Source organism: Styela clava, chromosome 10, assembly GCF_964204865.1.
Source record: "Styela clava chromosome 10, kaStyClav1.hap1.2, whole genome shotgun sequence".
NCBI classification, from domain to species: domain Eukaryota; kingdom Metazoa; phylum Chordata; class Ascidiacea; order Stolidobranchia; family Styelidae; genus Styela; species Styela clava.
Window position 1 is genome coordinate 16,488,671 of NC_135259.1, and position 26,238 is coordinate 16,514,908.

General features: G+C 36.5%; 2 protein-coding genes across 7 annotated transcripts in view; one reads left to right on the forward strand and one right to left on the reverse strand.

The window, feature by feature from the left end:
• The window catches only part of LOC120338337 (uncharacterized), a 32,405-nt gene extending 13,321 nt beyond the window's left edge, over positions 1-19,084 (forward strand). For 4 of the 6 annotated variants that reach the window (XM_078116949.1, XM_078116951.1, XM_078116950.1 and 1 more), the window contains exons 26-45: positions 29-157; positions 562-682; positions 1,020-1,116; positions 2,041-2,227; positions 2,497-2,802; positions 3,181-3,402; positions 3,835-3,945; positions 4,337-4,658; positions 5,364-5,527; positions 6,681-6,807; positions 7,402-7,574; positions 8,321-8,440; positions 11,391-11,557; positions 12,176-12,321; positions 12,848-13,309; positions 14,095-14,213; positions 14,920-15,012; positions 16,192-16,298; positions 16,630-16,695; positions 17,111-19,084. In XM_078116949.1, coding sequence (XP_077973075.1) covers positions 29-157; positions 562-682; positions 1,020-1,116; positions 2,041-2,227; positions 2,497-2,802; positions 3,181-3,402; positions 3,835-3,945; positions 4,337-4,658; positions 5,364-5,527; positions 6,681-6,807; positions 7,402-7,574; positions 8,321-8,440; positions 11,391-11,557; positions 12,176-12,321; positions 12,848-13,309; positions 14,095-14,213; positions 14,920-15,012; positions 16,192-16,298; positions 16,630-16,695; positions 17,111-17,567 — 3,696 coding nt within the window. In that variant the 3' untranslated portion in view covers positions 17,568-19,084. The remainder of the gene's footprint in view (positions 1-28; positions 158-561; positions 683-1,019; positions 1,117-2,040; positions 2,228-2,496; positions 2,803-3,180; positions 3,403-3,834; positions 3,946-4,336; positions 4,659-5,363; positions 5,528-6,680; positions 6,808-7,401; positions 7,575-8,320; positions 8,441-11,390; positions 11,558-12,175; positions 12,322-12,847; positions 13,310-14,094; positions 14,214-14,919; positions 15,013-16,191; positions 16,299-16,629; positions 16,696-17,110) is intronic. The other 2 variants (XM_078116954.1, XM_078116953.1) reach the window with 2 other exon arrangements.
• A 532-nt stretch (positions 19,085-19,616) lies between these two features.
• Positions 19,617-25,754, reverse strand: LOC120338351 (microfibril-associated glycoprotein 4-like). The gene is made up of 6 exons (XM_078116956.1): positions 25,439-25,754; positions 23,700-23,833; positions 22,342-22,438; positions 21,690-21,786; positions 21,101-21,168; positions 19,617-20,354 (listed from the first exon to the last, which is right to left on the reverse strand). The coding sequence occupies exons 1-6, from the start codon at positions 25,713-25,715 to the stop codon at positions 20,113-20,115; spliced, it is 915 nt and encodes a 304-aa protein (XP_077973082.1). The 5' UTR covers positions 25,716-25,754; the 3' UTR covers positions 19,617-20,112.
• Between the last annotated feature and the right edge of the window lie 484 nt (positions 25,755-26,238).

The window sequence follows — 26,238 nt, forward strand, 5'->3', positions numbered from 1 at the left end:
TCATGTTTGCACTTACTCTCATATCCAGGATGCAATGTCAAAAACCAAAAGTAAAGATGATCTGACTCGAAAACTAATGCAAAGAATGAGAGAGAAAAAATTAAAACAAGAAGATGGAGACATGTCACCTACGTTTCAAGCAAGAAACAAAGACAAGGTAGAATCACTTTTATTAATCTGAGGAAAACTTGAACAAGGGGTCTCCCTTTGCTTATTTTTCTTTTTACTTTATCTCTTTATTTCTTACTCGCGATGCATAAAATCCTGTTTTCATTATTCGTTCAATTTTTAGGATTATTAGCTAGTGTGTTACTGTGATGCGCACGTTTGGATTATTTATGCACAGTTAGGATAGGGTCCTATCATAGCTTTAGCTTATCTTGGATCTTTTCATTCCTTCCGATTATTCACAAAGTATAAAGTAATATTTCTGTAGTTTTAACCTCGTCGTAAGCAGCAAGATTCTCTCTAGGAATAGATTTCTCTCGTTGGCCCAATAGTGGTCTAGATATGAGTACTACGAAAAACATAGCTGTTAAATTCCTTTTTTTTTTCTCATAGAATGCTGATGTGACGGCAGATAAAGTATTCGTGGGACCTGGAAGTTTGAAGAGTCGAAAAATTGCTATTTCATCAACTTTTGGTAAATTATGGAGTAAAGTGGAAGGTTCTCCGAAGCAAGGTAATGCATTTTGTATCGTGATTTAATTACATTTAAACTGTTATAATTATCGAGCCTTCCAATACCCAAACCATAGCAGGCATTGACTAGAATGTTCAAGTTTTAAATGGACCAGAGAGATATATATATATACCATTTTAGGGTTAGGCCATAATTTTGTTTCGATTTGCTCAAGCTTTCCGGTAGAACTGAAAATATTTTAGTTCTATTACAAGTTCGGCCCATAGGTTTCAGTCCATTTACACAACTTTATGGCGAACAAAATTAGTTACCTTCATATTGGTACACACACTTCTGGAGCGCCCAGATGGATAATATCAAATTTCCTATTTTTCAGACGAAGAAGGTCAAGATGGTGGCAGGGTTGGATATAACAAAAGTGACATCGTAGCTGCTTCTGCTGATATAAGAGATCAATTGCAGAATGCTGAACAGTGAGTTCTTCTTTTCTGTAATATCTAGGTTTATAAACGGTAGTGTGGTGCATCATGCTAAGCGTTCGCCACTGCACCTCTGATTATATAGTGTGGGTTCGCAGGTACGGATTCTGTGGGATTATAATTATGTGCAAGAGGATAGCTATACTCTTCGCTGTTGTAGGGTGATTCACATAACCATTGGTCTGTTGGGGCTTCCTCCACCATCAAGTCCATGCATCTGAAACAATAACTGGCTAATCTCATACTCGATATCTAATGGTAACCGGGCAAGAGCCCATGGTTTGCCGTATAATTAAGCCACCTTTCCTCTTCCTTAGGATAAATATGTGAATCCTATTTTATTTCGAAGAGAGTGAAAGATTGGTACTCCCAAAACTTCAAATTCATTTTGTATAATCAAAATCACCAATATTTAGTAATATTATTACATTAAAATTTTTTCATTAATAAATGCTTTACATTAGTGATAATAAACTGAATGTTTAGATGTGTTGATTTGTTTTCCAATTTAAATGTATTCGAAATAATTTTGTGAACTAAATATCAAATATGTCTCTCGAGCAGTCCTTGCATCCTTACGCGCCTATCGCTTACAAATTACAAATGATACATTAGAATTGTCATGGTAACACTATAAAATGTTTTTCGCCTTCATGCAGTCACTATCCTTGTCTGTGAATTCATATTCTCAGTTTCATTAGACATCTGGAACTGTCTGCTATATCGAATCAAAGACCTTACCCAGCATTTGGTTCTAGTGCCATTTGCTGTTTAATATCTTTGTACAACTTGTATTTCTAATTACCCTAAAAAGTACATTTCTGAATTCTTTAATATAAGGTTTGGTCTTACTGTGACGATATAGTCATTCCAAGAGGTAAAATATGCAATTTTCATCACAATTATTTCCATCTTCAGACTCAAAGCCGAAGAGCAAGAGAAGAAACTTGCGGCATGGTCAGACCAACAAGCCAGATTGAAGGAAGAAGCAAAAAGAGAAATGAGAGAACAAATTGAGAGAGCTGAACGGGCAAAAAAAGAAAAAATGAAAGAAGAAATTTTGGAACAGGAAAGGCAAAATGAGATTATGAGAATAAGAGAAGAGGTATTTACATATTTTTTTTATTCAATTTGCCTCGATTTTGATTAAAGCCTGTCTAATTAGCCCGATTAAGTCTTTATTTCCTGTAGAAAACGAATATGAAATTGTAAAATTGCTGCAATATCTAAACCGGATATGGCATTTTCACTTGTTTGTTGTTTTGATCTGGACAACAGTTTTCAATGTTTCTACCAATTTTTTTTGGTTTTATCCCCATTTTGTGTAACAAATTATTAATAGAGTAGTTTGTTAAAAGCATTTCTCTTTTCCAGGTTCGTAATCAGATCCGCAAAGAAATACAAGAAGAAATTGAGAAACAACGAAAAACCGTTTTAGAGGATCCAACAGTACGAGAAAAACTGCTCGAACTTGAAGCATTACGAAGCCAATCAGGATTAATCGCAAACGAAGGAGTCGCGGCTGCAACATCTAGCGTCGCTGCAGGTGATATTTCGTCTTCGGTCACCCCCACCATGGCAACGGGCCACATGGGGGCGCAACAACAACAAATGACTCATCCAGGAATGCAGCAAATGAGAGATCAACGATGGTATCAACAACAAGTAAAAAACAAACAGGTCAGTAGTTTGTGTTTTTTGTTTGCCAGGTTCACTAGTCGAATATTGTGGGCTTGACATGTCATTTGTATTGGATAATATGAGAGATTGCATCTGATTTTGAATGTATATCTCTAATTTGTTTATGAGCAATTTCCTCCTCACTAGTTTCTCACCTCACTGGTCGCTTGACAACTTCGCTACAGTAATACATCAATTTTGGAGCATAGCTGTTGCTTGTTTTGATTATTTCATTTTTTGTTGATTTTATTTTCGGAGTTTTAAACTTGGAAAATAAATTTTTATCAGATTATTTTGTTAAATACCTTAGCAATTTATTATTAATATTTAACGAATTCTTTAAACCAATTCATTCAAAGTGAATCTTCTTTTTTCCAGGACATGCAGAAATGGATGGAAAGCCACGGATACTTTGAAACAGAAATGGATGAATCCACCATGAAACGAATGCAGATGACATACATGCAAAACTGGAATCCTGCACAGAAGTCTGGTTATATGCAGTGGTATTGGCAGAACAAACAACAAGTACCTGCGTCCATGTATTACCAACAACAGACACCTCATTCTATGATGCAAAGACAGGCTTCTGCTTCTCAGGTAGTGAATATTTTTTGACGTTATTAATGCGTACTAGAGTTCAAAGTCCAAATCCATTACCACCATCTCGCCCAATAAGGCAATGTCTGGTTGTCTAGATTTTTGTCAAGCCCTGAATAAGGCTATGAATGATAATTCATTGAGCGAAGTTTATACAGAAGAACAACCAGCTCGTCAGAACTTTTTTCATTTAGAATTCTATCAATTCTTAATCTATTTTGGTCAATTTTTTTTTATTTCAAGTTTTTTCATTTTAAAACAAATCTGCTCCAAGCAACAAGGATTTCACTATTAACTACTTTTAATACATTCAAATATTACATTTCTGAAAGGCGTTATGTTTAGATTTGCAGGGTGAAAATTTTCCAGTTTCTAGATTAGTTACTAGCTTACTGGATGAAGTTTTTAAATTTAATTTCTGATATTCTCCAGGGTGCATCAAGTAGCATTCCACCACTAATGGGTTCAGAATATCAAGGCCGAGATTCAACTTTCACTCATGCTCCTTCACAACAGTCTGCACTTCAGGAAGCACCAATGCAGGTACTTTCGGGAATATTTTAGGAGTTGGTTTTGCACCTCACTCACTCTGATCAGGGCTACGTACAAACAGACATTGAAAAAGTATAAGATACTAATTTTGGAATAACGGGAATCTTCCTAGTTTAGCTTTATCTGCTCAATTTATAGAATATTGATGTTGGTGGACGTGGTGTTTAGATCGGGAGAATAGATGCAGCCGGAGAAAACAGAAATGTTACTGGCTCCAGCCCCTAACCTTCTAATTGTTTTTTTCATATTTATAACTTTTTAATACTATAAATTTGAATTCCAAGCATTGTGATAGCTTTACAAATATCATATAACTCAAAAAATTTATTTATTCATCCTAAAAAAGTGTGTTATTATTTTAACCATCTCAATTTTCATTCAGGACTCAACCATGCTCACAGATTCATTCCGACAAGGTGTGATGGCTCCTAGGGCAGGAGGTCAGGGCATACCACCCCATGGTAGGCTTCCACACGGACAGGGGATGCAGCAACCAGATCCAACTATGCCATTCAGAGGTGGTCCAGGTGGCCCGCGACCTACCAGACCTCAGCAAGGTCTCATGAAAGGTGGACCGATACCTTCACTCATGGATAGACATATCCGACCAACCCGAGAATATGGTCAGCCACCGCCAAGTCAACCCAACCAACAATTTCGAGATGTTGAACACCAGACATATGATTATAATCATGAAAGAAGACGTAAGTGATTTCTGTTAAAAAAAAATATGAGTGAATTCAATAACTATAAAAAAGCGTGGAGAGAAATAAGGGATCCATGATTTCATATTCTGAGTACCACTGATCAACAACTAAACGGAAGTCTTGGGAGTCCACTACGGCTGGGCAAAATGTCTGAAAAACTAATTAAATATTAAAATATTCTAATGGCATATCACTATCGTATAATACCACATGACCTGCACTACTTTGCTTGGACACATTTCTTGCCGTTGCTATATCGAATACTTCAATCCTGAGAGAATCTGTCCATCACTCGCGCTAATAGACAGAAGTGATGAATTTCAATAGCCATTGTCTTGGATTATGATGTCTAGCATGACGTTTATATTTCTGAATTTGCATAAAGTGCCCCATAGTGCTCAAATTTGACGTTTTTCTCATGGGCTGTTTCATAAATTTAGAAAATTATCTAACCAGATAATAAGCTTACGATATTTCAAGAGAAATGTCCCTTTGATCTGGCAGAAATGCCATTATTTTCAATTCCATCAGTCTTTTAACTCACTCAGAATTCATTGGATGTTAACTTTGCAGATTTTTTAAAAAATATACTGTATTAATATTTGAATTATCAGATTCAATACATATTCGATTTGACTCACTCCCACTAACTCTGGCAAATCAATTTTCAATGTGAAATTCATCACGTTAATCACTATTCAGCTGTTCCAACACCTCAAGATAGATTCCATTGGCAAAGAGACCAACCGCAGCCATCACAAACCGATCAGCAACAGCCAGCGGGAGTTGGTTTGCAACAACAACAACAACCAAATGAACAACAACAGCAAATTCAGTCTGTACTACAATCTCACCATCCAAAACAGGTGAGTTTCAGTAATGCAGTATTTCTTTTGCTAAATTTTGTATTTTGACTTTTTCCATAAGAAAGTTTACTGGATTCGTGTCTAGTACAGTGGTTCTCAACCTTTTTTCTGTTGTGGCCCATATTTGTTGCACAAAAAATTATTTTGCTCATTAACTTCCTCAAGACAGGGGGGAACTACAGAAAAAACATTTCCGTAAAGACAGACACTTTAAATATTTATTATGAGAATTACTACCCAAAGCCAAAAGCAGCAGCATCATTCATTTCAGCCAAAGTTCAACTAATTTGTCAATAACTTCGGCAATTTTAATAGGTTTCTCGCCCATCTGGATATATTTCTGTGGCCACAAAGGAAATCATAGCCTACTGGTTGTGAACTGGTGGTCTAGTAATTAGCTCTGAACTATGTATGTAAATGAAAAAATATGTCAAGACAATGTTATCTCAACTATTCCGCAATACCGAATATCTACTAATTTTCAATGATTTCTTTAAAATACATATTATGAAAATATTATTTATTATATTATTATTATGATTGTATTAGGAATAGCAAATTGTTCGGTTCTGGGCATTCAGGTAGTGGGCAATAAAATGTGTTGCATGGCGTGAAGCTCCAATTAATTTATATATGCATTATGATGACTGTAAGATAGGGACATCTGATTATTTTGATGTTTTATCATATCTGAATGCATTTTCATCGTAGCTATTTATGAATCACTGGTTGAACAATTCATATAAATAAGATTTTTTAGTTATTACGAAAGTTTTGAGACCTTTAAGGAATTGAGTGGCGCTTTAGCATCAGAAGATAAAATATTCAAATTCCTCACATCCATTATTAAACAATTTTAAGTAACATAGGATTACCATCATACAAGTCTTCGTTGGTGGTACTCTTGTAGTGTGTGTACCAGGTTAGGGTTCCGTTTCTCGCTGATTTTTCATATTTTTGTTCTATTACGAGTTTGGGGACTGTCTATGTTAGCCAAGTGACTATACCCCTGCCCATAGGCTTCTGTTCCTTTACACAACTTGATGTAAAATAGGCGAACAAAATTAGTTACCTCCAAATTGGTGCACACACTTCTGTAGTGCCGTTCAGGCAACACAAATTTTCACCATTCACAATAATGATTTTTTTCCAGCAGCAACTATTGCAAGGACCTCCTGGTCAAGGAAGACAGATTCCTTCAACAAATCAACCTCTGCATCAATATCCTCCTCCTGGTATGGAAGAACAACCAAAAGATGGTTTCAATCAGCAAAGACAAGGTATGGATTATCCTTGCATAGTTATATTTTCTTTTTATAGCTCTTATTCGCTCATGCCTTTTTTTCGAACAAGGCTATACGGGAAATACTGATATCTACCGATGTGTAAGAAGCTACTGCGTTTATAAGGATGAGATTTTGAAAGCCTTTTGATTCGGTTTTGCCTACCCAGTTTCTTACACCCTTCGTGCATCTCACAAATAGAATTCCAGGCATTTAAATTAATGGTACCCCAGCAGTGTGTGTACCAGGTTAGGGTTAGGCCATGATTTTACTTCGATTTTTGTTATTTTAGTTCTATTACGAGTTCGGGGACTGTCTGTGTTAGTCGAGTGAATATACCCAATAGGCATCAGTCCCTTTACACAACTTGGTGTGAAGTAGGCGAACAAAATTAGTCACCTTCATATTGGTACACACACTTATGGAGCCTCCATATTGGTAAACACACTTTCGGTGCGCCGGGTGAATTTACCAATTTTACTTATTCTTTATATATTCAGCAAATCATCATGAATGTATCATACTTCACAAGCTCATCTATCTTCATATTAAGTTTTTTATTTGTAATCAGTTTTTTATATTTATTTTTAGTCCAGGAACAGCCTCCCCCTCCAGGAGAGGTTGTAGACATGGCTGCCCAACCTCAAATCATGCGTCCACCATCGGCTGTTGATGATCTAGCGCCACCTGGTGAGGAAGGACATGTTGTAACAGTTCCTCCAAGTACTAATACTGCACAACAGGAAGATGACAGTCCTAGTAAGGTATGTTGCGACAGAATGATTTTTAAATAAGCGTAATTAGGAAACATTAACCTAAAGCTTTCTCCATTTATTAAAAGACAGGTGGTCTGGGCCACCAAACAACCAGGAGAGGTTCTCCAGTGGCCCCAAGAGCCTTACTAGTTGTCCGTGACACTTACAACAATAAACTAATATAAATCTAATATAATAATTGCTGACTTTGTGATAATTCTTTTGAGTATGATGCATTCCAACATTGTGCGTAAAATAACTGATGAACATCATTTTTAAACATGGCGCATAAATTACTGATGAAACTCTTCAAAAGCAAAACCTAATATTTTTATAGAAAACCAATGAGAGACAGCAAGCATTGGATTTTTTTGGAAGGGATCATGGACGTATGAGAACCGCTGATCTAAATCATATTAATAACTTGTGCAATAACAGTTTATGTGAAATATTACATGTGGATTTCAAAACAAAGTATTCCGAAAGGTTTTAATTACTTTGTAGAATCAGTCATTGTGATTATTATAAGATAGGGACATCTGATATATGTGATGTTTTATCATATCTGAATGACGAATTTCAATTCTAAACTCTTGTTTTTATCTTTTTCATCCTATTTTGAGGAGCAAAACCCTGGACCGAGTACGTTATAAACTATAGCAGTAAACAACATGATTTTTAAAGTGTAGAATTTGAAAATAGTTACCAACCTAGTACCTTCTAATTAAAATTTTTGATGTTTTGTTTTTGTTCAGTTAAGGAAGAAAAAGAAGCAGAAAAAACATAGAAAACATAAGAAGAAAAAATATTCAAGTTCAGAAGATGAAGCCGATGATAAAACACTAGATCCTGAAGCAGAGAAAGCAGCTATATTGGTAGGTTTGATTTTCTGTGTGGAATTTTCCAAAAGGAGATTAATTTTTTATAGTACATTTTATTAAATGGACTGAGTCTGCTAATAGTACATGTATGGAATATCATATGTGATGCTGCATCTCTGCACTGAGCTAAGTTTTTAAGCCTTTATAATATGCAGTCTCTCAAACTCCAAATATGATATGTTTAAAACTTCATCCACTTTCTCCAAGTCTATAATCAAACAATTCAATGCTTTCATACTGGACGATAGGCTTCGGTTCAGCATATGAAAAAGTCAGATTATCACTTTCCATTCTGGGCAGAAACATACAAAATCCAATACTTTTTTTGTGATCCAAGGCCACGTTTCAAACACCTCGCTAAATGCATATCTAATCTGGACTGTTAACCTGACGAGATCCCCATAATTAGCGGTATGACAAACTCTTTCTTGGTACCAACTTTCTTCTCAGTGTGAAATCCTTTGCCATATTCATTGCACATATGTAACTATATAGTACACTCTGCGTGAGAGTGTGAATTGGATAAGTTAGTGAATATTCAGAATAATGTAATCATAAGCTAATACGAAGTACACAATGCATAATGATGAATATAAGATAGGGACATCTGAAAACTGTGATGTTTTATCTCAACTGAATGCATAAAATGTAAATTGTGTTTTTGATAGCGTTTGCTAAAATGTAAATATTCTTATGAAGCAGAATATGCGATAAAGAGTTTGTATTGTATTCAGCTTTTTGGTAGTACAAGGCCAATTATTAAGGTAGTACAATTAATCATGCGAAAATCAGTATTGGTGAAGTATACTCCATGACTTGTCTATTTGGTTACAGAAAATGACATGGGGGGCCGTAAAACGCACTCTGTATGAACGGAAATTCTTTCTTCATCATTTTCCACAGCGAGAATGATGAGATTCCTAGCGATTAAAATAAAGATGTTTTTTCAGAAGTGATGTTCAGAGTCACAAATTGGATAGAAAATGCTTTTTTTTCTTTGAAGTTGAATCTTCAAACTGATGAAAAATAGATTTGCATGTATCACAGTAGAAAGAACGAGTCATTTTGTTTTCCTTCTATACGATTGGTGCAGTATTCACATTCTATGCGACGGCCAGATACCTTTTTTTTACATGAAAGGTCTTGCCTTTGATTCTTGTACAGAGGTTGATGGCCTGGTTTGTTTTCTTGGGAGCGTGCCCAATGGGTGTCAATGTGGAACCAACTCATCCCCGAATCTGGGGTTTCTTTCTTGCATCACTCGGGCTTCACATTTTAGATAAATAGCAAGCATCGTTTACTGCAGTTTCTAGTATCCAGAAAAACAAGCTTATCCCACCATTTGATCGATTTGCGGGTGAATTTATAGTAGGAAACATCGGATCTGCAAGATCAACCTGACCCATGTACTTGTATGATTCGATCAAAACAGGTGTATCGATCACATTGTCTCAACCTTGAACTTTCTTCGAAATGGTGGTGTCAACTCTGTAAAATGTTGAAAGGACTCTGATGGTTCCTTTATCTGTCCAGTTAAGAATATTGATTTGAAGTCTTTTTGCTTCGCTTTTTTTGATGGTGGAACACCTCTCCTGTTGGGATTTAGTGTTTCTGTAATATACGTTCTTCTTAATAATATATAGGTATTTCGCAAGTGGTTAAAATCTGTCACAAAACATGTGGTACCCTTCATCCAAATATGGCTGGGGCAAAATCACGACAGTTGTTAAAGTTTTGGTCAATTCAGCTATTGTTTCCTTGTCATCTCGGCCATGATACAGTGATATATTCAGCATGTATCCTGTAGCTGAATTAGTATAGTAATCACATTTTGTTGGCTTCTTAGCTACATGCTGCCTAAAAGATACTTCCCCTTCAAATCAAATAATGATTCTTTTGATGAGAGCTCTCAGAAAAGAGAAAAAAACTTTTGAAAAGACAGCACCATTTGTTGTATAATTGGCTTCATTTTGTCTCACTTGAAGCGGTTATTTTCGTCAACATCTCTCACATGAAGCATGTATGATACAGTGTTTGAAATCGATTCAGAGGCATAACTAGAGAGTAATAGTCCATCTTACTGTTGTATTTTTCAATCCTGGACTTTTATTTTTCAATATTTCTGAATGCCTGTTTGTGTGACCAAACCCATGTTCAAAATAATCCCCAGAAGTAGGTATGTACATTTCAGCAATTGTAACATGACTCCATTTTGCTAAGTGCGTTTCGTTTCCAATGTCATGGTGTGGAGATCTACTTGGGCATATCTGTTCGTTCCATTTCCCAATATTGCTCACAAGTCACAACCTCTTCCGAAAAGTATGAGCTAGATTAGGTCGTTTGTGCTCTCCTGCTACCACAAGGTCTACCACGTTCCCTTCCGCTTACTACTTGTGCTGAAGGGGGATCTGAATGAGGAGTTAAATGCATGTCGGAAGGGTCTGGTTTGAAAGTTGTCCAACATTTAAAGATTTATGAATTCCAAAGTGTAAAGTAGCATAGTGAATAGGCTAAATAGTTTAACCCACCGGCCCTCAAACATAAGAAGGCCAGTGGTGACGGGTTGGCTAACGTTATCAATTATTGGCTAGGCTATAGAAAATATGTCAAAAACCTGTATTGTCATAGCACGAGTCTTCAGAAGGATTGTCTTAATCTAATTCACCTTCTGATACAACAAAAACAAATTCGCTAGCTCTTCAGCTGTTCATCCACGCGCCATGTTTACTAACAAAATGATCCCCTGACACTGTCTCGTTTGCGATGCAATTAAAACTCTTGTTGCGAACAAAAGCGAGAGTAAGCATCACTTGTACTTCTTTTCGATAGACTGAATCCCATAAATACTAGAACAACAGCTTTCGGCCGGAAGCCCAATGAAATAGTGGCTATCGAGTTTGGTATGCCTCTGGAATAAAGGCCTAATTGTAAAATCCTGATTTAGGCTCAACTTCAGCATCTCAAAGATGTGGAGGACGGTGAAATTGCCAGTGGTGATGAAGGAACATCTGCAGTTGCTGTGCAAGATGATAAAGAAACGAAGAGGAGAAAGAAACATAAAAAAGAGAAAAGGAGACATCGGAAGAAAAAAGAAGATAGCAGTGATGAAGAGTGAGTATTTTACCAGCGCTTGATATTTTTCATAAAACGTGTATTTACATATTTTGGCTCAGAAAAATGCCCTATGCAAGCAAACACTGACATCTGATAATATGTAAGGGGCTATCTATTTATTTAGGCCGTACTAAATAATCAGATAGATAAGTTACTCAAAAAGTATAAAAGTTATTTGAGACAACAAATCCATTAACATTCTATTTCTATCGAATTGATTTTGAAACTACCTTCTGATATGTAGCAGAAGCTGTTCTCACATGTACCTGTCTTTGAGCTTGCATGGACCAGGCAAAACCATTCTAGTGGTTGGACCAGGCAAAATCTTTCCGGTTCGGTCTGCACCATTTATTATCTTCTGTGTGAGGTGGGACACATAGAATTTGAACCTGATATGTGTAATCTGCCACGCCAACACAGTTGGGTACTAACCACTAAGTCATTGCACCTCCTTAATTGATTTTTCTATGCATTATGATGACTGTAAGATAGGGACATCTGATTATTTTGATGTTTTATCATATCTGAATGCATTTTTAACCACTGTTATTTATCCAAAAGCATTTGCTATTATTCAAATTCTAAATATCATACTGTTATCTGCATTTTTCCCAGAATGAATAATACACCACAGCATCATGCCCTAACTCAAAACCTGCCACCTCCACCTGTTCCTCCGATGGGTTTCTTCCCCCCAATGCAGGGAGCAGTAGGTGGAATGCCAAGACCATCATTCGATCCCAATCAACCGAACTTTCCAGGTGAGAGTTTATTTAGTTTTATCGGATGATTTTGTATTCTACAATTTCTAAGTACATTGATGTAAATTTTGATCAACTTGAAATGAATTTAGTCCCACAAGCTTCCGAAAAAAGAAATATTCTTATCATTGGAAAGCATAAAAATAAACTCTTGTTTCCGTGGGATTCTGTTCAATGTACATTAATAATATAAATTTTGATTAACTTGATTGACTTAAGTCCCAAGCTTACGAAAAAAATGCTAGTTTTTTTTTTATTAAAATTCATAAAAATCAGATCTCGTTATTCGGGATTTGTTCAATCTATATTTTAATAGAAAGAATTCTTGTATTACAAATATCTGCGACGAATTGCCGATGATTATTTAGTTAAATGATCCAAATTGTATTGTTGACAACGTTCTGCAAATATGAGGCAATTTATCTGTTTGTTTCATAACTATTTCAACCTAATTTCACTTTTAGGTCTTCATCCTGATGAAAATAAACATTACAATATGTGTTAAAAACATTTTTATATGTTGCAGGAGTCGCGGCTTCCAATGAACAACGGCCCCCTGTTATGGACTATCCACCTCATTCTGGGGCTCCTCCGTACAACCCAGGAATGCAAGAACGGGGTCCACCATTCCCAAGGGAAAACCCACAATTCATGACACAAGGGCGTGAAAGACCGGGGTACCCTCCACATCACCCACGAGATCATAGAGGATCCGGTGACCCCCAACACATGATGAACAACCCCCAGCAGCATAAACCCCCGATGGGACCCAGTGGGGACCATAACCCTCCCCCACGTAGAAAACGAACCCCCTCACCTTTGCCTTTAGTTATTCCCACTGACCCACAAGAGTTTGAATTGTGGCAAAAGAAAATGGAGGCGAGATATAATGACAAGGAAGAAGTGCAGGAGAAAGGTCCACCCAAAGTAGATCAGGAACTTCTTGATAATATTGCTACAATTCGAAGGAGACAAGGGGATGGTAGAGGTATATCTCAATTACATTTCAATATTTTCAATCAATTGAGATGAAGTATTAATTACATAGAACAAGACCAAACGAGTTAGTAATTTAAGTGATATACAGGGTGTCCATAAAGGCCCTTTTTTGTTATGGAGTCAGTTCTCAATATATCAATTTTTGGACACACCAAACAACCTAAAGCAAGAAATGGTTGAATTGAGACAAAAGCGCTTCTTATTTCCTATTGTTCTCTACCACTGAAAAATCAGCTTTTACATCGGGCGGTTATTCAAACGGGCCCTTAATTAAAATCGGGCGGTAAAACGAGCATATACGGTATGTAAAATATTGTGTGGTGTCATTTAAATGTCATTGGTTCAAAGTCCATTCTCCCCATGATAGTGTGTGTAATAAATTAGTTGGGCAGCGCCAAACTGAAAAGCTTGTGAAAAAAAGTTTTCATTATCTATGACTGCAAGCACAGAGACCTTCTTTTATAAAAAAGAAATATTCCTGACATTGTGATGCATAAAAATCATATCTCGTAATTTGGGGATTCATTTAATCTAAATTTTGATAGAAAGAATTCTTTTATTATATGTAACTAAGATGAATTGCCAGTGATTATACACTTAAATAATCTAATCTAAATTATATTGTTGACAATGTTCTGCAAATATGAGGCAATATGTCTGTTCTGTTTTCTTCATTTCAACCTAGTTCACATTTAGGTTTTTATCCTACTCTTTTATAAAATCGTAGTACAATGTTATGGTTGTTATTCCTCATTTCTTCATTCTGTACACTAGATCCTCATAACAACGAAGATGTCATGATGATGATGCGTATGATTGATGAAGAACAACGACGTTCAAGACCTTCTCCTGCATCTCATGATCGACCAATACAAGAAGGAAGAAAACGACATGTTAGTATTTTACTTATTTATTATACGACTTTCCCATCTATTATAAAGTAGTAGACGTAAGTTTGTTTGCATCAAAGGTCGTTCCCAGCACCACAAAATGTTGCCAGTCCTTTGTAGTTTGTCGTAGCATCTTCAGTATGTATGTGTCGCTGTAGAGGCTTGTTTAGAGCTAGGGTTTAAAATTGCTTCAAGCAAATAGGCTGCGTATATGCCTACACACGCCAAGCGCTCTTATGCAAATGCTTAGGATTAATGGATAAAGACCAATTGACTGGTTGAAGTAAGATAAGCATGCTAATGAGGGTTTATAGTGAAAATTAGTCATATGAGAAAATGTTTTTGTAAGCGTTGCTAGCTCTGTATTCTGACTAATAATAATATACTAACTAATACTAATATAATTTTGATACAATAAACTGTTCAAACTAATTCGCCGCATTTAAATTAGAATTGCGAAGAGTTTTATAGATTTTGATAAATATTTTGGTGTTATGATGTATAGATGATGATACATAATTGCTCTGTGAATATCATTCATGCAACCAATTTCATTCCCATTCTTGCCGATGATTATTGAAAAGATTTAATTCAGATATATGTTGTTGACAATGTTCTGCAAATATGAGGCAAACGCTTGTGTATCATTTTTCTGATGCGAATGCGTATGATGCTGAATTAACTGAAGTTGTTATCAAATTATTTTTAGCATGGTCACATGTCTCGTGGTAGAAAACGTTCACGTCGTCAGTTACCAAGAAAAAATTACCATGATTGGGATAAACCAGAGGATGATGGAATGGTAGGCTTTTATTTTCTTTTTCAAATTTAAATTTTTTCTATCATTTCCTATTAATCACAACAAGATATGGTATAAGTTTTATTTGTTAATTATTTATCATTTCATATTATATTATATCTTCCTGTTTGTTTTGAGAGGTACAATTTTTTCTATGCTTAGTTGATGAGTCGGGAGTAGATAGGATTCATTTTCGGATACAGAAGTTTGACAACAATTCTAACTTGCGCTATTGTCTGCGAGACTAACTACTTATCCTTCTTCTGTAAACCAAATCAATAGTACAATTTGACCACCTATAATTTAAACCTTTGATCTCATCCAAGTCTTCAATTCGTTTTTCTTACATTCCTAAAAGCAAAATCACTAATCGATATAATATTGATTGAGATGCTTCTCTTGCTCCTCAGTTCTCTCCATAAGTCTGTGTGTGATATGAACAGCATGCATTATGATGATTCTCATATAATAAAACAACAGATTTTTAATGCTGAGCTCTTGCCTACTCTGAATGCATGTCGTAATAGAAAGCTGCGATAATCTAATGATTGCTAGTGTAGAGAAAAATTTAGAAGGATCCTGGACTTGCTGTGACAAAATTTTCGAAGACAAAATCTTTCTGTATAGCATTCTATTTCACAAGCATTGGTACCTATCGCATTAGATAAAAATATTCGTACATTGTATCGTGATCAAAATAGCATCACCTCACCCCGGGTGTAATGAATTGGGTTTAAATAAGTAGCTTCTTATCTATCAGTCTTGTCCAGAGCAAAAAGTCTTTGAAATCGTTGAAAAACCATTAAAACCATTAAAATTGAAAAACTGGTACGTTGATCAATGAGGAGTTTTGCTTTTACCATGTTAGTCATGCTGGCAGCAAAGTTTGCTTTTGGAATCGTTGTTGATTGAATCAATGAGCAGTGATTACCTGTGCTAGTTGGCATATTTATCCATTCACATAGGGTGTTCATAAAGTCTTCAAATTTTATGTTGAGTCCATATATTGTTTTGGTCCGCGCTGGTGTATTAAATGGAATAGGAATACTTAAACAATTATTGATTAAAAAAAACAACAAACCTGATTAAGATATATTGAGAACAGACTTCATAGCCAAATTTAAATTGTAAGGGACTTTATGTACCCTGTATATTTTAGTTCTTTTATTCCGTTATTAACAGATTTATTGCATGAGTGGGAGTGATAGCTCTGGATGGGGTTCGGATACCAACATGGATTTTGATCGAATGCTGGCAAAGAAGAGAAGGGAGACTGGACATGATGCTAGGTGTGTAGTTTATCAAGATGAATTGAAATGACGTTAAATAGTTACATATTGCCAATGATTATCAAGGAACGATGTTGTCTGATTCTTGATTAAAAAGTCTGCAAATATGAGGCAATTTCCGGACAATATTCTTTTGCTAAAATTGATGTATTTGTTGTAACAGGCTGGATCAGGGGTGGGCACTGTTTTTTTGACAAAGGGCTAAAAATTTTGCCTACCTAGTACCTAGACTGGCGGGTTATGTAAGCGTGACATAAAAAGTTACATTTTATAAACAATATTTACACTGGTTTTTTATCACTTCAACTAAATAACATTTTTTGTATTTCAGAGATAACGCTCCTCGTCCACAACGATCGCCACCTCGTCAATCATCACACATGGATATGGAAATGAGGTAGCTTTTATTTCTGTGTTAACCTCATTAAAACTATCACCAAATAGGCATTAAATTAGTTTATATGCTCCAGAAGTGTGTGTACCAATATGGCGGTAACTAAGTTTGTTCGCCTACTTTACATCAAGTTGTGTAAAGGGACTGAAACCTTTGGGCAGGGGGCATATTCAATTGGCTAACACAGACAGTCCTCGTCTCGTAATAAAACAAAAATAAGGAAAATCAGAATAAAATTATGGCCTAAGCTGGTACCCATACCATGGGAGTACCCTTATTACATAAGTTTGTTTCTCAAACATTTATTCGTTTGATGTTTTTTTGAACATTCATTATTGCTACTCCAATTGTTTCCTAGTCGGTCTAATTGCAACTGCAAGATTTTACCAGAATGCAAAAATTGTTTCTTTTTTTCTAGACGCAATCGATCGCCTGGTCACATGATGCAATGGGATAGACGAGATCACCCACCAAGAAACGAAGACATGCTTCAGGGTGGAGAAAAGCCACAAGGAATTCCTGTAATAGGGGGAGGACCTCGACCTATACCAACCAATGTGACATCAGGTCGACCGACGCCCCCTCGCCGCCACCCCGATATGGGCCAATCACAAGGTGGAATGGACTACCTCCCACCAGATATTATTAAACTGCCACCACATCAGTACCCACCGTCTGGTTATCCCCCAGATCCCCATTTAATGGGTCAAAGAAGAGACCCAGGTGTGCCTCTGGGTATGCACCCAACAGGTCACCCCATTCCAAGATTAGGGGGCCAAGGAGCACCATCAATGCCCCCGATGATGTTGAACCAACCTATGCATCAACCACCGCAAGGTCGTATGAATCATATGGGTTATAGGCCCAGATATTAAATTGTCTTCTTAAGTTCACTGCAAAAAAATAGATTTGTCATTTTGCTTTACCTTTTTGTTTTTCCTAATTTTTTTTTCTCTACTGAGGCCAGACAAGACTGGCATGTTACAATATCATGATGGACAGTATTCATAAAACCATGTTCCCATTTGTAAATTTGACAACAGCACTGCCTTGAAATTTCCAAGGATTAGTTTTGGTTATCAACGCTTGCCAAAAACACTTTTATATGTCAGATGTTCGACATATGGCTGACTGATTTTGCAGTGCAGTTTGCTTGTTGCCTAGTAAGTAATAGCCTATTTTATGAATTCAGATTAGTGTTTAGTATATAATACTGATTTGGAAGGCGTTTAGGCCTTGTTGTGAAGGCTATTAAGCAGTTTGCAAGCGAAACTGCTTTTCTCATAATTCTGCCATTTATATGTAAATTTTTAATACATTAATAGTGTAGTGGATGAACAATCTAAAAAATATTGTGAAAGGCAAATTGTTTGCAAAATCTTGTCTTATATCCATTGGTATTCTATTACCTGTGCATCTGTATCAAATTAGAAACATTTAAATCATGTTCTCTTTTCTGTTCCTCATTGGCTTGTTTTATTATGAACCCTAACAGTGGGAAATTCCTTTAGATAGACTATTTCAAGTGAACTCAGACTTTAAAAATCGATTGAACTCAGAATTGTTCTCACTGAATATGCTCCGTTTATTCAATTCGTTTAGTAGAATGCCATGGTGTGCAAGTACGTGTATTTAATTTAAATGATATGAAGATATCGTTATGGGCAACCATCTCAACTTGAACAATCCTACATTCACATACTTAAAAGGCGTTTGAAGCGGTGATACGCTGCGTCTTACAAACTTACCATGTGACACTTGGGAGCTTGTACATACAAGGCGTTTGAAGCGGTGACACGCTGCGCCAGAAAGCTGACTTCTGTAGTAACGATTTTCCATTCAGCGAGTGGAGATACTAGGTGTTTTAAGCGGTAATACGCTGCGCCAAGACTTATTACATGATTCTAATGAAGTAGCTGGTATGCTAACTTAATATCTCTCTGCTCATTTGCAGACTTTTTGTCAATTGTAAAAAGTACTTTAATTTGTACCTTAACTGATAACAGACGTCTGAAGTGCATTGCACTGCGTCTAAAATGATTTTTCTGACCTGGCAGCTCTTGGAAGATAATTGAGATAGAATGGATGTATTGATGCTTTGCAACTCTGGAACATCTACCGTGGATTGTCATCTAAGTATGGGTTAACTCTTGGATATTTTATGAAAGCTGGAACGTTCTGAATATTTTGTGCTGTACTGTTAGCTTAAATCTATTAATATTTATGTGAAAAAGTATTGTTCATTTTGGCTCTGGCAGTGGAAAGAAAACCATTGGTTTCTGGAGTCTTTGCTGTACATGCGGAATGATTTCTGTTTAAGTGTCTGACTTTTGGATTACATAATTAGAAGTTTGAGAGATATTAAAATAAAGCGGCCTTGCTAATTCAGGAATCAACATCTGAATAAAGACTTTTTCAGGTAGTGTTCGTTTCCACTCTGGTAGGGTTCACGAATACCGGGATCCACTCTTCAAAAGTATATTATTTAAGTGCTGCTTATGACAGAATATCTGACCACCTTGATATTGCGCATGGCTGTCTTAAATTTGGCTCTTGGTTATATTTGTTCACCCGAGGGTCTGAAAAATAGGGCCTCGTCTATTGCTCTTATTCGGTCTGCCATAAAGACTTGTCAAACATGCGGGCGTTCCGGAGGTATGTGTACCAATATGACGCACAAACTGAGCCCTAACCTGGTATACATACTTTCGGGAGCACCCATATGCGGGTAGTTTACAAACTGTTATTGCTGAAAAGAGAATTGTGACCGATGTAGGATTCTAAATGGATAGTGAACGCACTATAATTAGTTTATTGGAGGAATGTTGCTGTGTTTTCCAACTTGCTTATACGACTGTTGTTGATTAAGAACCAATAGTGTATCAAGATACCGCCTCTCGAGGCTCACCCACCTGTAAACACTGTTCCAAAGAGAAGGTTTTAATAGTTTCACCAGTGGAATAGTAAACGCACAATAATTATTTGGGGAGTTCTAGACTGGGCATCGGCATGCACACTGATAGGTCTGGGGGAATGCTTGAATCCATGTTTGTGAGAAAACTAATCCAAACGTTTGGTCACATTCTACGGTTCTCTAGTGCGGTGGTACCAGATGAGAGTGGCGGCCCGATTTCTTGTTTTCCGAAATTGTTTTATATCTATGTTTTAAGTTGTTACGGTGCCTCATTTTCTGTTGTCTCGAAAATAATTAGCAATAATTTTAGAAGTGTCTGCGTTGGGCTTTCGAGATTCTTCGTGAATCGTGTCACACAATTAAGGTTAGTCTTTGGTATGACATTCGCCATATTTTGTTTCATGATGTCTTTATATTTATATTGTGTTGGCAAATAAATGATGATTAATTGTTTATAATAGTCATGTTCTTTTTAAACTGAACTGTATTTAAATTTTTTTGTCATGTCAATCCAATCTTCTTATTTTCATCTCCGCCCGTTTTAAACTGACGTGGCTTGAGTGCCAAGGGAACCAAGAGACTCCTTTCGCAGATGATCTATTGTAAATGCCGTTCAGATTGCTAGTTTGACACCGTTTATACCACCACGCCCCTGTGTAATAGGTGGCACAATGCGCGGTAGTGTGAAGGTCATTGTCCCTGTCTTTCGTGCTGAAAGGCATCTTGTTGTGATCGCTCAGACTGTCACCTAAAACGTTCAGCGGTAATTACGAATGACGAATCAAATTGTTTTTGTCGGATTGTAGTATAATATCGGCAGTTTATACTAAGCAAAAACATGGAAGAAAAGTTGGAAGTGTAAAACAGCGTTTTCTAACCGGGGACCCAGGGCCCACCAAGTAGGTCACAGGGCAGTTAGTGAGGGGGAGAGGGCACATTGCTAGGTAAATAACTGATTTTCCTTCACAAGGAAACTCCCCGTTATTCCAGGTTTCATTACGTAAAAAGGGTATTTCACGGGGTGATTTCGATTTGTTGAACATAATGGGATTTGGAATCTACCATCGAAATACCACTGAAATGGTAAACGGGGTCCACGACTGCCAAAAAGCCTTCAGAACAGGTTGGGAACTACCAGTGTTAAATGTTGCGGAGATAAGAGGCCGCCTAAATACTAAGAGATATCTATATAGCCCACGTGGACTTGAATATTGGGTGGAACGAGGATTGAAGACGGTGCAAGGTGATTCACGTAACCGCTGATCGGTTACGGCCTCCTCCACCATCAAGTCCATACATCTGAAAACGAATACCTTTCCATACCCGATATGGCCCGGCCAAACCGGGCAGTGGTTCTCCATATGATTGATCCGTCTTCCGGGATAAATATTATATTTAAATCCTATCATACTAAAGCTTTTAAAAAATTATTGTTATAAAATTTTTAGGAAAGATGAATTAATATATATATTTTGGTTAAACTAGACCGCATACCTGCATTTCCAGAATATCCGGACACGGTGAGACGATAGTTGTCTGACGATCCAGCCACAGCAAATGAACTAAACAATGAAATGCCCATAAGCTCAACTGTCGCAGCATATTATTTAGAAATGCTCATTTTCAAGGATGTTCTTAATTGGTCATTGCTTCAGCTTCAAAGACCACTTTGATACAAAAAAAGCGCAGAATTGTTGTTTAATTCTCGAATAATTTTGATATTTTCAATAACCACCAGTGACAATGTAGCCCTTTTTTTGGCGGGTACTCCCGTAGTATGTGAACCAAGATGGCGGACAGTCGGACACCAGATTGTAGTATGTATACCAGGTTAGGGTTAGACCATAATTTCAGGTACAAATACTACGAGAGTCACTTGGCTAGACCCCGAACTTGTAATAGAACTAAAATAAGGAAAATTGGAATGAAATTATGGCTTAACCTGGCACACACACCACCGGTGTCAACCATCTTGGTTCACATACTACGGGGGTGCCGTTATTTATTAATTATTAAAATCTCTATCTATTTTTATACTTTTCTTTATTAAAATTTTTTTTAAATCAATATTAACAATGTGCACCTGTATTTAGCGAATGCCGTATTTCCTTCAAAATCGTTCAAATCGACCCGAAGTTCCCACGTACCGTTGTTTGTGAGTTGATGAATAGTTTCCAATCCTGAATAGAAAATGATACAATATAGGTTAGTTCTGATAGCATTTGGTATTAATATACATATTACATTATACATTTTTTGACATAGTGCCAGTATCCAGTGTTTGAATATTTTGTGGAAACCCCCCGCCACTAATGCAAAAATATGAGATTTCAGAAAATCGACCTCGTTGTATTTTGAAAATAAAAATTAATAATTATCCAGTTAGGGTTCGGGCTGGGAAAGATTTGCATTCTAAACCCCAGCCATAACTGAATAACTGCTATTTTTTTGAGCGACGGTGCAAGTGTTTTTTGGCGGGGGGATTTCTCCAAACTAACCCAGTTTTCTTCAAAATCTGTCGTATGTTATTTAGAAAAACCTTCCGGAAACTTCACAGAAAACAACAATTGAGTTTCGAATATTTTATATATGTAAAGCATTTATTCACTAAATTGTGTACTGCAGTATGATTCATAGTATTCTTTGTTTCAAATGATACTTTATAATTATCATCAAATTGCTGATTTTTTTACTTTATGCAATTTGATTTCTTACTGGTATTTAAAATGACGCACCCAACCAAAAGTCCAGCTCTTTGCTGCCGAAACCAGTGACGTAATCATCCCAACCTCGATAAAAATCTTCCGGTCCTCCGACTCGTCTTTGAAATACCTGGAAATAGAATATTACTTTTAAAGCTGGAAACAAGATTCAGAGCCAAATAATTAGGTCAAAGCTTTATATGGAGGAGCCCATGCGATGGTCTGTGTCAGTGATTGTGTCGCGTGCTATCTGGTAAACTTTGTACCTTAGCCTTAATGTAGCAATCCAGACTCATTCAACGGATACAATATAGAAGCGTAAATCAACAATTTAGTTGAATTTATTTGTTTTGGTCGATTAATTGGTTTTTGCGATTTAGGTTGCAAAAGTTTTTTTTGCTCTCGAGCTTGTTGTTGTTTATTTTTAGAAAATTTTACCGAGGTGAAGTTGTGTTAATAAATCAACTTACGGTATTCAATTAATTATTTCACCTTTAGAAATCTTGTTTGGCTGTGGTTATATGGCAGGGATGGCGAACCTTTTTCAATGAATGGGTCAAAAATTATATTTTTATCACGAAACAGACGCGTGTGGGTCACAGGTATTTAATCAATGTTTGTATCTATAAGAAACTTTTGAAATTTTATAAGCTTCGGTTGGTGCATATGAATTACCAATAACGTTTAGGATGATGCGGCAAATTATTTTACGGTTCCTAAGAGTTTGGAGGGAATTTCAGTCTGATAGTGTTATGTTTTTCGATCAGCTTTCAACCACATTAAGGCACTCTCACTGCTCCATTGTTATTTCAGATCTCTAGGTTTTTATTTCAAGTCTGAAGGATTTTGTTTTCTCAACGGCATTGTAAGCGAGAAACTAATAAAATGCAAAGTAGCATCTAGTTCTCGTATAACCCCTAAAACAGTCGGCAGATACACTTCCGAAAGAGACAAGACGTTACGAAAAATGAACAGATCAATTGCATCATTATGTCATATACGATGTCAGAGCCAATGGCTGAATAACGAAAGGTACACAGCGGTGCAGACATTTGTCCAAGATTAGGGGTTTTAAAAATTACCATACCGGACCTGAATTAACAATTTGAATATAATCGATCGCAGCCCTGACTGCCCAACTGACATTACATTATAATAGTTTAGTTATTGTTCGTTTAATTTAAGGCCGATTTTAACGATTTCCATCACTGATATGTTAGTATTTTATTCGTACCTTGGCGGGTCACGAATAAAACGCGGTGGGTCACTTTGTGACCCGCGGGTCAGTGGTTCGCCATCCCTATTATATGGCATAGGAAGCTAAGACATTATTGCCATAAAACTATTTACAGTAAATCGATAGTAAAAAAATGTCGCTTCATTTTCCTTACAATCCATCCACCTCCATCTGTATCTTGATCACAGTAGACATGCACCCCACCATATTCATCTGAAGGAAAAATCACCGACACTCCACTTGTTCTTATAACAGATTTCACTTCAACGCAATCCCGAAAACGATTTTCTGAAATTGAATATTATATTATTGTTCTTGTCAGACGCTTGAAGAAATCAGTCCTACTTGTATTCATTACGCCAGTTGGCAATCTCGCTCGATCTGAAACATAAAGCGCAGTGCATACGGACTAGCTTTAAAACATGAGGTATAAAATTACGGAACGCAAAATTTGAGTCAGAGGATCATTTTAATTAACGCATGTCCGCCCTACCGTACGATCGAAAAATGTCAAGTCTGACAGTTGAGAACAACACCATTAAAAATATCGTCTCATATTTCAACATATTCATGACGTTGGTTTACGTGTTCATGCACAAAGCCACAACTTATGAGTTCCAATATTATCAACTCATCAATATCAATCGTCGCCCCAGCTGTGTTTGTTTTGCTGTTAATACCGATATAACGAACTGCTGTATGCGATCGGAAACTTGTCCCATTAAAAAATGTTTTTACAGGCGTATTCCATTACTCTTAACTATTTATTGCTAATATCGCATGTTACTTGCATAAAATAAGGTCGATTTTATTTACTGTGCGATATTCTGGGTATTCTTATGCAGCGTTATATGCAAAACGTTGATGACGTAATTCCCGTCCTCGTTATCAACAGTTAAAAGTTTGGGCAAGTATAAAAAAGGGTTTAAGTGTATTTCATTATTTGATTTTACTATTTGAAACAATTGATTGGATTGTACTTTTTACAATAGCCTATGTGAACATTCGACAATACAGAAGATATTGCGTGCTTATTGACCTCTGACTGAATCAGTGGGGTTTATAAGGTAGGGATACAGGATAGGACCTATTCCACTATACCCAAACAAATATATCCTCTTTGAAAACAAGAGGGCGATGATCAAATATACGGACACGAAGACCGAAGCGAAGTAGTAGCTTACCTTATTTTTTACAGTACCAGTACCGTCAAAAAACTTCCGACATTCGCGTAGAAAGACAGTAAGTTATTTTTTTTTTTCAATTTTGAAGTTTCTTTTAGTTCATCACACAAAACTTTGAAATGAAAAGTAAATCACATGAAGCCCACAGAAAGTTTTGAAATGTATAAAAGGAACATTCATTCAGCGTAAAAAATACAATCTTCAACCACTGAACATTTCAAAGCAATTGGCCCGGTAGTTAATGAGAAAAGAGATTTTTTTCGTAACAACAAGGACAAAAATACCAACAAGAACGATAATGCCTAAACGATATATACTAATTTGTCTATTTCGTGTCCAATAATGAATTGCTCCAAAGCAATTAAATACGGCGGCCCTGCCATTCTCACAATTCAAAGTATCTCTATGTACCCCTGTTTTGCAAGTTTAGAGTTGAACATGTGTTTACTGTTTAAACGAAAATGGCATCGATGTTCAAAGTACGAGAATGAAGTTGTAATGCAACTATATTGAAAGGATACCGAGGATATTTCCTTGACGATTGACACCATTGTAATTATATCGGCAGCCATTTCCAAATTAGAATAACATGATTAAAATGGCAATAATTGCACAAAGTTTCGGATTATGGAATATTTCCTAAGTTATAGATAAAATTGCAATATTCCGACGCCCCTCTGTTCAAGCATATTTATAAACGATCACTTACGAACTATCCTGCTGAGAACGTTGTCGTATTTTGTGCAATCACATGATTCTCCAATGGGTCCTCGCACTCCGGGTGGTCCGGGACTGCCTGGCGGGCCAACAGGGCCTGCTTTTCCAGGTGGTCCTACTGCTAAACCCTGATTGACTTGTACATGTGCATGATGGTCTTCATCGCATGAAAGATTGCATCTACCCAAGGAAATGCTCGGCTCCGCGCAATTAAATAAAATTGCAAAAACACACAACTCCCAAAATAAATGTTCAAGTATTACTTTCATATCGAGAATTACTGTTAAAAATTAATAACATTGGCTAAATTAAATAGAATATAGAAGAGACTAGATAGAATATGCAACATGACTGATATAAAAACACAACGACCATCATACCAAAAAGCCCATACCAGATTAAAAACCAGCAGCCATATTAAATGGTCAATACAGTGTTTGAACGTACATTTGTGGTGCTTTTTCTTATATACAGGAAACGCTAAAGGTTTTCCAATTAAATGTGAGATACAGGAAAAATAAATAGTCACTGGATATCTCGAATACAATTCTGTAAATACCAGGAACCGTAGGTTTTTAAGAAAATCTCCAAAATCCGTTGATATGTTTATTTTAACTGATAATTATGCCACTAGACTGCAACATGGTACTTTGGCATTTTACGAAATGAAAAACGAGTCACTCAACGATTTTAATTATAAATAATAATGCTATTTCCGATCTGACATGAAAGTGAATTAATTCAAATATTTGAACTCGCACTTGTGGTGTCTTTTTTCATGTACAGTAAAGC